The 12,488-nt window shown below is 47.8% G+C and overlaps 1 protein-coding gene across 1 annotated transcript; it reads left to right on the forward strand.

The window, feature by feature from the left end:
* Positions 1–11,076: 11,076 nt before the first annotated feature.
* On the forward strand, positions 11,077–12,180 carry FRAT2 (FRAT regulator of WNT signaling pathway 2). Its single transcript, XM_072329656.1, has one exon. It carries the CDS (start codon positions 11,148–11,150, stop codon positions 11,655–11,657), a length of 510 nt encoding a protein of 169 aa, XP_072185757.1. The 5' UTR covers positions 11,077–11,147; the 3' UTR covers positions 11,658–12,180.
* The last annotated feature ends 308 nt before the right edge of the window (positions 12,181–12,488 follow it).

The raw sequence follows: 12,488 nt of genomic DNA on the forward strand, positions 1-12,488 counted from the left end.
GAAATCACATCTGAAGAAGTAAACAAGACTTACGTATGAAGGTGCTGAGATGGCAAAGCAAGCAGTCTCAAAGGCGAGCACGCACAGCACGGGCTGCCTCTGATCCCCCTGCTTCGGCAAGCGTTCTACAAGCACTTGGCAGAGCTATAAATGATGGCACGAGGTGCAAGGCTGTGAAGAATAAAATCCCGAGTATTCGGCTTTCAAGGAAATTTACAAAAGCCACCATCTCAACAGCCAAGATTTACAAGTGTCTTCCAAGAAAGAATTACTTTTCTATGGGAAAGCAATCGTCCCCTGCACTGCTGAGCTAATGATGTATAAAATAACTCTGACAAGCCACAGTCCCACAGTGGCAACAGCCAACAGCAAAGAGAAAAGGGATTCCAAACAAGCTGTTGGTGACCAGAAAACAACTTGAAGCAGATCGCTAGCAATAAATCTTAATATGACATTGGAGCTGAGTTCATCTTACAAAGAGCAAAGAGTAGATGGAGGAAAGCAGATGGCAGAGCCTTTCCCAGCGGTATAAACAGAGATGAGTACTGTAGACGTCCCTGCCCATCTCGATTGTGTAAATAACCAGAAGGAACATTAATACATTTCTAGGGACTGAGTTTTAATTGTTCTGTGTTTTATAGCCATTGCTTGCGTCTCGTTCTATTTACCATGGCAATAGTTCCAAATATTCCACGTTATGGAAATGATGACGTTCAGCTGGAAATGTTTTACCTGCCAAGACCTGAACATCATGCTAGCGGTTATCTGGCAGTAGCTGGTGGCAGAACAAACCTACTGCAGTATAACTGGAGGTTACATCCTTTACGTGGTTACATTTAATCACTTCTGATGCCTATCTAAGCTGAGGACAAGGAAATACAGATTCTACACTCAAATCTTCGCAAATAGGAAAAACAAGAGAGACAGCAATAAGAATAAAGCACAATCACAGCTGCTTGTCCAAGGAATCCAGGATTTGTTGCATTTTATGAGTGGATCATCCTTTGTTCAAGTCTTTTCCACAAAAGTTGTTGTGTGTAAAATCCATGCAAATCTGCCACGGTACAGAAGCGCTGGAAGAACCGTGAACCTGATCACGCTGAACGTACCATCGCATGCATAAAATTAAGAAGCTAAAAATGAGAATGTTCACTATTTCTGTGACACGCGTGAATTACAATTCTTTAGGGGTTATCTGTAGCAATAGGATAAAAAAAAGTCAGATAATAAAATAACTTAGGAAAAATACACGTGCAGACCATTACACACAACTAAAACTTTCATTTTTTCTATGCTATTTATGGCTATATTTGTGTGGAAACCTTTTAAAAATGTTCTTTACAACTTCTTGAGATTTACTTGCACCGTTTCATAGTTCTGCAGAACAAAGCTGACGTCTCCAGATGGCAAATATAAACACCCAAAGATGGACTGCCACTCAAAGACACGTGGGGAATATTTGCCAAAGCTAAAAACAGCGCTAGAAGACTTTCAGTAGTGGAGTAGTTCTTCTGAACACACCGTTAACGATGGCGCAATAGATCTAACTGACGCAGTGGAGGCGGTGAGCTGCACTCAGAATCTTTGCTACCCACAAAAAGGCACTTATTTCTGGATTGTTATATACTCAGGAAATCATACAGTAAATCAAGGTGACGTATTACTCAGACCCTGCTATAAAGTGCGGCACGTATTAAGTGGCATACAAGAAACATGCACATGTGCATGGCTGGGAAAGTGTGCATGGGATTCAGCCATTTCGTAGAATAAATATTAGAGAGTTTTGCAGTTCCTCAGCACCTTCTTTTATGTGCTCAGATAACTGCAGCAACAATTTTTGCTTGTGAACTGACATCTTTGTATTACAACAGCTTCTTTGTTGCTCCAAACAGCAATGCATATACTACAAATCAGTTCAGAAAGAAGTTGCTTTCCATCGTACTCATGTGAACCTTATCATCTAAAAGAGAAACTATGTGCACAAAGCTCTTCATAGCTTCTTTACCAGTTGTATTAGTCTCTTTTAGATATTGACGGGTGGGAGAGGATCTGCCAAAATACACTACACATTCTGACTGAGCTGTAGCAACAGAAGGCATTCATTGTGAGCTGTGTGATTCCAAACATCTAAGGTTGGGAGAAGGAGTTCACTCAAAATAGTGAATAATTTGTTTGAACTTTGCCACATTCTCCAAACAAAAATTGCTTTATAAATACCATATTTGACAAATACCCTCAGCTGGAGAGGCCCAAAATCCTCACTCCCACCAACTTCAACAGAGATAGCTCTTTTTAGTGACTGATCCTTGTTTCAGACACCAGTTCTATAAGTTGAATGGCTGCATCAGACACTCATGGCTTTCAGAGGCTTGTCTACACACCTACCCCCTGAGAAATACTGAGATTGCTTAGAAAGACCATACTTTCTTGAAAGTCCAAGTCTTCATAATGACCCTCCTAAGGGCTTTTTTTCGTGGCATAACTCTACCACTGTATATTGTCAACACGGAAGAAGTGGGATTTCTGTTTATTCCTAAATTATGATTAAAACATTGTATTTCAAAAGGGGGTAATGTGAGCTAATGTGTCTGTATTGAGCACATCTTCATGGCTGAATGTTGGAAAGGAGATCTGTGGCAACTGTAACCACCAGTAGCTGTTCCACAGTGATATCAGGGTTCTCTCTGCAATGCCTGCCTATGCTATGGAACTAAAAGATGTACAGCCATGGTGTCATACACGAGCCTCAAATAACTTTAATGGGGCTTTGCTGTGATAGCTGCATAACAGTTTCATTCCCCAGCAGAATATTTTCTGTGAAGAAAATTCAGTCTACAATTGCAGCTGCCACAAAGAACATTGTTTGAAGTTAAAAAGCATGGAGGAACTCTAGGCGTGGATGGGGTCTGGAATATGATCCATGGAGATGCCTTCAGCATGCTTCATGATGGCCTGACTTTGACAGCTATGTGGGTGAAGAAGTTTTGCCCTCTGGTCTCCAGTTACTCACTACAGATCACCAACTTTATGTTGTGTGAGAAGATACATACAATGGTTCACTGCCCCATCCAAGAAAAGATGTACTCAGTTTAATATTCTAGCTACTTTGATAGCAGAGGCATCAACAGTCACAGCATGGAGAGTTCAGCAGCTGAATGATAGCAGCAGTGATAATGAGAGCACGTGTGGGAATCTCAAGAAAATCTTCATCATCATCATTAACACTTTGGTTTTTGCACTGCTATCCCTGCTCCAGCGTACCACAATTTGCTGTCCCAGGCTATGCAATGCCCGATGTCAATAAGAATCTGCATAAATACAAGGGGCAGGATAGCTGTGATGAGAAAGTCATCAAAAGCCAGAAGTGCCATTGATATTTTAAAATTATTTTTGTTCTCTTGTGTTGTACAGCTTCAGATCAGGTATGATTTTGAGGTAAAAGGGATGTAGTTGCAAGCACATTGACAGATTATGCCTAGACTCTCTTGCACCTAACTCATTTATACACTTGCATCCTTGTAAACCATGGTGAAACCTGGTTTTACCACTGCTTTGCCCAGCTTACTCTCTTAGTCAACTCAGTGTTAAATGGAAGTAGCAAAACCCACCAAGTTGTAACAACAATTAATCTTGGTAAATGCCGTGGAGAGTTTTCCCCTGAAGCTTGGCATTCAGAAAGAGAAACAAACTTAAAATAGGAACCATTTACAATGGATCATCATGTAGATAAATGTAATAAAAGCCCAAAGGAGGGAACTTCTGAAATGCATGTGTTCCAAACAGCAGAAATATATAGCTTGAGTAATGCCCTCCTTGCTGAATATGATGATCTAATGTGTATTTCTAAGGAAAACTATAAAGAAAGTAAATATTAAGTGTTTTATAAAGCGGTTCATTAACTGGAAAAGGATGTTTCTTTCTTGGACAAATTGTCTTAGAAATGTTGGCCTTCGGGGTCCTGCCTTCATTTTTAAAATGGAATTGTGCCAGCAGACCTACCTTATAAAGTTTCACATCAATTTTGCAATCAGGCTTTCTGTTTACAAGCTCTCTGGGCTTAACTTCACTGCAAAGCTAACCTGAGTTAGAATTTGTTTTGGTTATAATCAGGATCCTTTTCTACATTAGAAAAAGAAAAACAAGCCTGAGTCTGAAATTGCTTTTCATTTGAGGCAGCAAGGCTAACAGGAAGATATAGGCTGGTATGACAGTGAGCCCAGCTCGTCAACTACTCTGTATTGTGAGCACAGGTTCGTACCATTTGAATGCTGCTGCTCTTCCTATGCCTTCCCACTCATCCTTCTTTATTCCTGGCAGGATCCTGCTAATGCCTGGGCCAGAAGTAATGGTTCAGTCACTAACAGTGCCGACCAGAGCCATAAGCGGTCTCAGAAATCACAGCCTATGGTTTCACAGTGTAAAGTTTTTACAGGTAAAAGCAGCCTTACTTAGCCCTGTCCCATCATCCTTCCTCAGCTCTGCCCTCCTCGGCCATAGCACTGCTCATTTCTGCTGACCCATCATTTTCTAAAAATCCTGAAATGAAGTGTTTTTAAGAAAGCTCACTGGCTCACCATGTGGATCAGCACCGTTCTGCCAGCACAACAGTGAGGGCTTCAACGTGAGCACTGAAGCGGGTCTGAAACCCTACAGCTGTATTGGAACTAAGTATTTTGCATTCAGAAGCTCGACACCAGGCAACAGTGAAGGTACAAAGGCATGTTCCTTGGGGCAGAGGCTCCAAGTGTCAAAAAGTATCTTGAAAGCACTCCCACAAGAGCAACAGATTACTTGTAAATGCCAACACATGTCATTAGTGTTGAATAGGTAAGTGATAACCTCTGTCCCCTCAGGCTTCCAAGAAGCGAGTAGATGTTGCACGGGCTGATGTGGTTTAGTCGTATGGTAGTGATGGGCTGATGATTGGACTAGATGGTCTTAGTGGTTATTTCTAATCATAATGATTCTATGAATCTACAGTCCTATGCGAGAAGCTTAAGGACAATTAGCTGTAGTTTTCCCAGCAGAAAGCATTTGAAGCCCCATGACTTGAACCTCTGAAATATAGTCCTGTCTCTCAGCAAAAGGGACAGAACCAGGGGATCAAAATGCCCTGTAGGCACTGTTCTCTGTTGCTGATGGAAAGAGGAAACAGAGAAATGCAAAGAAGCTGCTGCTGTTCTCTGTAAAATACTGAAAAAGTTTCTCATAACTGGAAGGAATTTTACTTCGCTGCCCTTAATTTACACGATGCTAGCAAGAAGGAAGAGCAGGCAGTTATTTCAACATGCCCAGCCTGCACCTCAGTACTTCCACAATTGCTACAAGTCTATATTTGCTGTAGAGGAAAGTGAAAACCACAGCTAACTTACTTTGGTGCCCTTAGCTGTGAACTATGGTGGCTCAGCAGGACCCTGAAGAGGGGAAATGTGAACGAGGCGGGAATGTTTCCATGCATCTTACCTTGAGCCAGGGCTTTTTTCCCTCTAAAGTCTTGAGCATTGTATATCAGAAGAAGCTGAGTGACGTGACCTGTGATACTTACTCTAAATTATGCATGTTCAACAGCACCCAAGGACCTCATGAAATCTATTACATTGGACACCGAACACTGAAAGGTCTGCAATCCAAAGGGCTGTTTTTCATTATCCGCTCTAAACAAAATATACAGGAAAACACAGTTGCTAATGCAATGGAAATGATTACTGGGTAATAATTTACGGATCTTGTTTGTTGACTTTGCTATTGGGAAATTCACCGTCTAAATATATTGGCTTGATTTAATAAGGGAAAATCAGGTTGACCAAATAGGTGACAGTAAGAAAAAACCTGCAGACAGGGTTAAAAAATAGAAGAAGAGCTTGAAATAAGTCAGTGCTTCAGAAATGCTTGTGAATTTTTTAAGTGCTAATAGGGGGAAAAAATGGACTAGAAGGAACACAACCAGATCAAAAGGACTGCATTAGCTTAAAAGGGGATGTGGCTGTCACAGGCATGGTTGCTGAGAGGCAAAAAGCTGTGACAAGAAGCTAGACCCACCTGTCTTGTTTGAGGGCCTTAGAAAAACGGATATGAACTGTAGAAGTGGCCAGGACTAAAACAAGTGGGAGAAGTGAGGAATTCATGATGACATGAATAACACCACAAGGACTGGTGCTGGGTGAGCTGTAGTCAGTGAGCAGTGAGCAGTGAGGAGAAGTGACATACCCGTAAACAGAGCCGTGGCACCAGGATGTTTCTCACCGAGGACTGGCTCTGCTTCTTGAACGCGCTGGGCCCTGAATTACACAAACAACAAGTTAAAAACACAAAGTGAGGTTATCAGATCTCAGGTGCTGCTGTGTTTTCTTTTCTCCTTTTGAACAACATTCATCTTTTTTTCTAACAGCTTAATGTCCAAAGTATGCACGAAGGAAGGATTTAGGCAAAGCAAGCTGGCAGTCTTACCCAGGTTCCATCAATTCAGCGTAGTTGGCTCCAGTCCTTGTGGGACAAGAGCTCCCTTAATTTTAGACAAGTCTACTTCAAATGCAATTAGACAAGAGGCTTTTTTTCCCCTCCCTTTTTTTTGGCCTGCATGCCGAGTGAGACACATTACTTGTAATCATTATATACTAGTTTATTGATTGTGGCTTTTCAGTATTCGCTGTAGATAGGCTTGTTTTAACTGAGCTGTCAGGAGACGTGTCTGGTTAACAAACAATTACGGACTGGAGGTATAACAGTTAGCAAGGGTATTTTGTCAAGAGGTACAGAAACGCACTGAGAATTTTGACAGCACATGCGTGAGGTTTTCTTCTGAATCTTCGGTATTTTTCAAGTGATGGCACAGAAATCTGTTTGTGTTGAATTTCAGGGCTGCTGGCTCAATGTTTTGTTTTCATCTCTTCTTCATGCATTTTCATATTGAAAAGATCAGACAAATGGAAATTATTTAAAGGAAATATGTATGTGGAAAATCCATAACATCCCACACAACTGACTGAGCCGGCCCATTGCCTGTAATGTAATGTCACAGACAAAATGTATTCCGGTTATTAGGAAAGCTGGAAGTGAGTCAATTATGTGAATAAACAAACAAAGACCTGGTCTCCCCGTAGTTTAGTGCATCACTGAGGTATCTGAAGGCTCCTTTCCCACGCCTGCTGCCTCATTCCTGAACTAGCAGGGGCTGTTGTGCAAGGCAACTTGACAGCCCATAATAAGCAGGTAGCTCGGCACACTGATCTGAAGCAATCCTTGTACACCGTTTGCACATCTGGGGCACAGGGGATGCACAAGAGCTTGTGGGATGTCTGAGGATGCAGAGGAGGTTTTGCAGCTTAGGGAAAGGGAAGGATGGGGCTTCTCTGGTCTCTCCAGAGCGGAGACACATTCTTGCCTCGTGTGCACAGATACGGCAGGTCGGTCTGGCTAAAGGTGAACAAACAGCAGCAACTTCAGCCAAAAGCCTCAGAGGTGGCTACACCGATAGCCTTGCTGGTATGCAACACCACTAAAGGAGAATTCTCAGGTAACCGAATGAGGATCAACAGAAGCAGTGCATGAAAGAAACAAATCCCATAGATCCGAACAAAGGTTCTTGTGCTGTGACACAATATGCATATTTCAATTTCTGAAGAGTGAAAGCCTTCACTTCCAAAGTGGACAATGCCGTTTCCTTTAAGGTCTCTGACTGGGTATCCAAAGCCCCGTAAAACTGTTGTCCAGTGTATTTATATTGACTCTGGGAGTCGGTGCAAGACTCATGACATTTCTCCTTGTTAATTGCCTGGCTCTAGTGTGGTTGGATTTTGCAAGTTATGACACAGTAAATACATTTGTGTCACTTAGCAACCTCAGCTGTTTCTAAAGGAATGTCTTTTGTTCTTGGAAATGTATTATAAAGGCAGGTTACAAAACGATTATTGGGGAATCTAAACTCGCCTTAGTTGGATGGCATTGTGGCCTCTCCCCATTCTGCATTGTAAAGCGTGCATAGGAAATTAATTTCCTTTGCACAAGCATCAGTCACTGGCACCGCATCTATTGTTATGAAGAGAAGCTCTGCATATTTAATAGATATGACAGAAGTTTCTGTTGAAAATAAAAGACATGAGAAACGACCATGGAAACAAAGGGCTGGAAAGGACCTCCTCGGCCCGGGGCTCACAGGGGCCAAAGCCCTCCGACTGTTTCATAAACAACTCTATAAATACTTTACCATCATGATGCAACACTTCACAGCCTCTTTCGTGAACTTATCAGTCTGATTTATTTTAACACGCAACACTGAAGCCTGAGATCAGAGATCACCCGGCTCCAGCACAAAAGGGTTTGGACATGTAAACACCTGCACAAACTTGGTGTATTTCTCACAGCACGTCGCCTGGGCCGTTGATTCTGTGTCACTGCTCAGAATGATCCTGAACACATACAAACATGCAGTGGAAGGACTCCTACTTACGTGGCTGAGATTACACCGGATTGCAGACTTCATGCGGGATTTAGGGGTTTTCTTTGTTTGTGCTTAATAGGTTTAAAGCTCAGGTCACACCTGCTGGTCCACCTTGTCAGGATCAGAACCGCAAATATAGGTAAGGTTTATAAACTGACCTTGCCGTTCTGAAACAAAACACATCTCCGGGATAGCCTGTAAAATGATGTAAAAACTGGCGGTGGCCACATAATGGACGCAATTAGTGCTTGTTTATGAAACCTGCAGGCTCCGGCCTCTGCCAGAGGTATCATCTCAGAGTCAAGGATTACTAAAAATAGCTTAAAGACTGTTTTCTAGAAGCGTGAACAGGTGAATGCAAAAGAAGAGAGCAGGGGAGCCGCAGCAATGAAAGGAAAGGAGCCCATTATCGTGTGCAACTGCAAAACCTCGTTAATAGGATGACTGAGACGACCGTTTGCCGTGGTAATTTGGGCAGCCCCAAACAGAAGCAGACAATGCAGAGAAATACAGCAACCCCAGGGGAAAAAATAAAAGCAGAGTCTCGGAGTGCTGTTCAAACTGCCACTCAGGAAAAATGCTGTTAGTGGTCAGAAGGACGTTGTCAACAGTTTTGGAACTGTCTTCACCCTTTTACTTTGAAATGAATCTGCCCCTATCCATAATTTTTTGGCAGTTTTTTTTTTTTCTTTTGTAATGAAAACTATTGTGCTAAACTGCTAAAGCAAAAGCAGAGCTCAAGAACCCACCACCAGCACTAGAAGGCAAAAGACTTTGATTCTCCCAGTCTGAATGTGAAGGCTGTTTTCCAAGGGCACTCCACAGCCTCGCTAGAGCTAACCTGAGGCTCAGCCAAAAGACTTCATGGCTGCAGTGCAGGGAACCCCGGCCACTACCCAGCAGCCAAGCCTGTTATTTATGCTCACAAAATCTGCATCGGGGCACGTATTTGTTTGACAGCCGCGTTATTGCACAACTCACTGTTTGTGTTGTTCTTGCTTCTACCGGTGGCGAGGCACAAGTGAGCGGCTCACGGCTAACAGGCCACTGCTGTGATCTCTGCCACCTACATCTGATCACGGCTGTTGACAGCGCAGACCTTACTATTGGAGTTGGTTTGGGTTGAACCCCAGAAAGGTTGCGGGATGCTGAGATCCAGCCTGCACAAGAGCACACGGTGTAAATTCACACCAAGTCTGCTTTGGCACGGTTTTCCTTTGTAAGCACATCAAGGAAGGGTACTTGAGCCCAGATGTGGGGAATATTGTACTCTCCACAGCATTGAAGCTCTTCACTCTTGCTGCAAAGAGTGGCTAGAATTCCAAAGCGATGGCTGAGGTTCACAAATTCCTCTCGAACACAAACTGAAACGGCCTTCTGGCGTATTTACAACACTCATTTCGTAGAGGTGGGAAAGCTATTAGCCCCAGTGAGCAGTGCTTGGTGTAAATATCTTCAGTGGGTTCAGCCCTCACATCCCCAGCAGGTATTTAGTTGGTCGGCTGCCAAGGGGACAGCACTGAAGTTCTGCATGAGAAAAAGACCTGAGGACGTGGGATTCCTTGACCGGCTGCGCTCTGATGTCCCCATCTGGGCACTGCTAACTCGTCCCAGTGCTGCATTTGTGCCATTTGTGATTCTCACTGCAGGGCTCGAGAAAGCCCCAGGTGTAGATGTAATCGTGAGCAACGCTGCGCTTTTGCTGGTATAGCTTATTTTGCTTTGCGGGAGGAGAAGAAAAGGCTGGAATAAGCTGCACTGGCTTATTGAAGTTTTGCTTATACAGAATACCAGGTTACCTACTCAGAGGTGTTCTGAATGTAGATCTCCTGTGGAACAAGAATTGATCCATCCACTGCATCTGTGCAGGCCTTTATTTCACTGGCAAACACCATGCAGTGAATAATGAATGGTACAAGCGCTTGCTTAACACTCATCCGTAGCAGACGATCCAGGTTTTAACTGCCTGGTGCCCAACATCAGAAAGGCAGGAGCAGACACGAGCGCGGCCTGCGGAAGGTGCTCACACACGGGCAGCCGTGGCCCGGCCGTGCTGTGGGCTGAAAACAGCACAGAGGCAGCACACAGCCGCGACCCGTCCGTGCGGGCAGCACTGCAAGTCCTGGCGCTCTGAGGGAGACGCTCGACGACGCGCGCAGAGTGAAAGGCAGCTCGGAACAGCCGTACCACACCGCGGGCTGCCGCCACGGCCCGCGCCGCTCCGCCGGCCCCGAGGGAGCCCGGCCCGGCGGCGGCACGGACCGCCATCCCGCCGTCGGCGCGGCCCCGCCCCCTCCGGCCCCTCTGCCAATCACCGCGCCCCGCCCCGAGCCCCGAGCTGCGGGGTTTGAAAGCGGGCCGCTCCACGCGCCGCGCAGACGGGGGGGGGGACGGCGCGGCGGGATCGCGGGCCGGGGGGGCGGCTGGGAGCGGAGGGCGTTCCGCCGCCCAGGGAGCGCCCCGCGGGTGCGCGGCGGGATCCAACCCGAGGCCGAGCGCCGCGTCCCGGCGGCGGGAGCGGGGGGGCGGGCGGGTCGGCGTTGGGACTGCCCCCCCTCCCCTCCCCGGCGCGGTGGGAGGCGCCCGGGCTCCCGCGTCACCCATTGTTTACAAACCAACCCCAGCGGGCCGAGCTCCAGCCTCCACCGCAGCCGCCGGAGCCGCGCGTGCTGGCGGCGGTGCCGGTCCCGGTCCCGGCGCGCGGGCCGCCATGCCGTGCCGGCCGGGCGAGCGCTTCCTGCTGCTGGAGCGCTCGGTGGCCGTGGGGCCGGCGGGCTCCAAGGAAGTGGACGCGCTGGTGGCCAAGCTGGGCGAGGTGCTGCAGCTGAGCGCCCAGCGGGCGCCGCCGCCCCGCGGCCCCAAGTACCAGCCGGGGCCGGGCAGCGCCCGCGACCGCGCCGCGCCCTACTCGCCGCGCTGCTGCCCGCCCGCCCCGCCGCCCGCCCTGCCGCCCGCCGCGCCGCGGCCCGAGCAGCAGCGGGTGGCCAAGCAGCTGTGCGGCCGCGGCTGGCTGCGGAGCGCCGCCCGCAGGAGGAAGCAGCAGCGGCGGCCGCCGCCGGGCCCGCCCGACCCGCACGAGGAGGACCCGCACCGGCTCCTGCAGCAGCTCATCCTCTCCGGGAACCTCATCAAGGAGGCGGTGCGGCGCCTGCAGCTGGCGGCGGCCGCCGTGGGGAGCGGCGGAGGGGACGGCGAGGCGGCGGCCGCGGCTCCGCAGTAGGCGGGAAGGGAGGGGGGGGGGGCGAGAGGGCCCGCCGCTCGGTGCCCGCCGCTCGCCTCCCCCTGCCCGGTGCCCCCCGCCCGACGGAGCCCCGTGCAATAACCCCGGAGGGACCGGCGGGAGGTTTTTATCGCTTTTTATTTTGAGACTTTATATCTATCTATTTTATCCCCCCCCTTCTTCGTGACTGTATGAAGCAGTTCGGGGGGGGAAAAAGCAAATGTGAATACGGGAGGAGGAAGGCAGCTGGACTTACCCTGTGAGGCCGACGGTTGCTGCAGCCGGAGCTCATTGTTCCAGGAGGCCGCCGGAACCGGGCTTTTCTACAAAGAAAAAAGAAAAAAAAAAGAAAAAAAAAAAAGGAAATAAAATCCCCCCCCTCCCCGACAGACTCTCAATGGCTCCGCTACGGGTTGCGGCTGTTGGTTCCATTTATGCGCTTCGTACCGGAGTGTGTGCAATGTGTTCCTGATTCGCAGGAGGATGTCTCACTGAACCTGTCTGTACCGAATAAACGTGCTCGTGTTTGTACGTGCGCTCCGCTTCTCATTGTTAAGGGGGAGACGGTTCCGCTTCGGGCCGGCGAACCCGCGGCGGCAGCTCGGAGAGAAGGGGGGGGAGAAGCGGGACGGGGGGAAACGGACGGTCCCTTCATCTCCCGTTTTACGGAGGGAGGAACAGAACAAAAAAAGGCCACGGCAATCCGTAAAGCAGCGGCTGCGGCCGCCGCCGGGCCCCTTTTGTTCGGAGCCGGGCGATCGGGCCGCACCGAGGGCACACCGAGGGCTTCGCGGGTAGATGGGCTTCGGCTTTTAGGGGAGAGGACAAAAG

This window comes from Excalfactoria chinensis, chromosome 2 (genome assembly GCF_039878825.1).
Source record: "Excalfactoria chinensis isolate bCotChi1 chromosome 2, bCotChi1.hap2, whole genome shotgun sequence".
NCBI lineage: Eukaryota > Metazoa > Chordata > Aves > Galliformes > Phasianidae > Excalfactoria > Excalfactoria chinensis.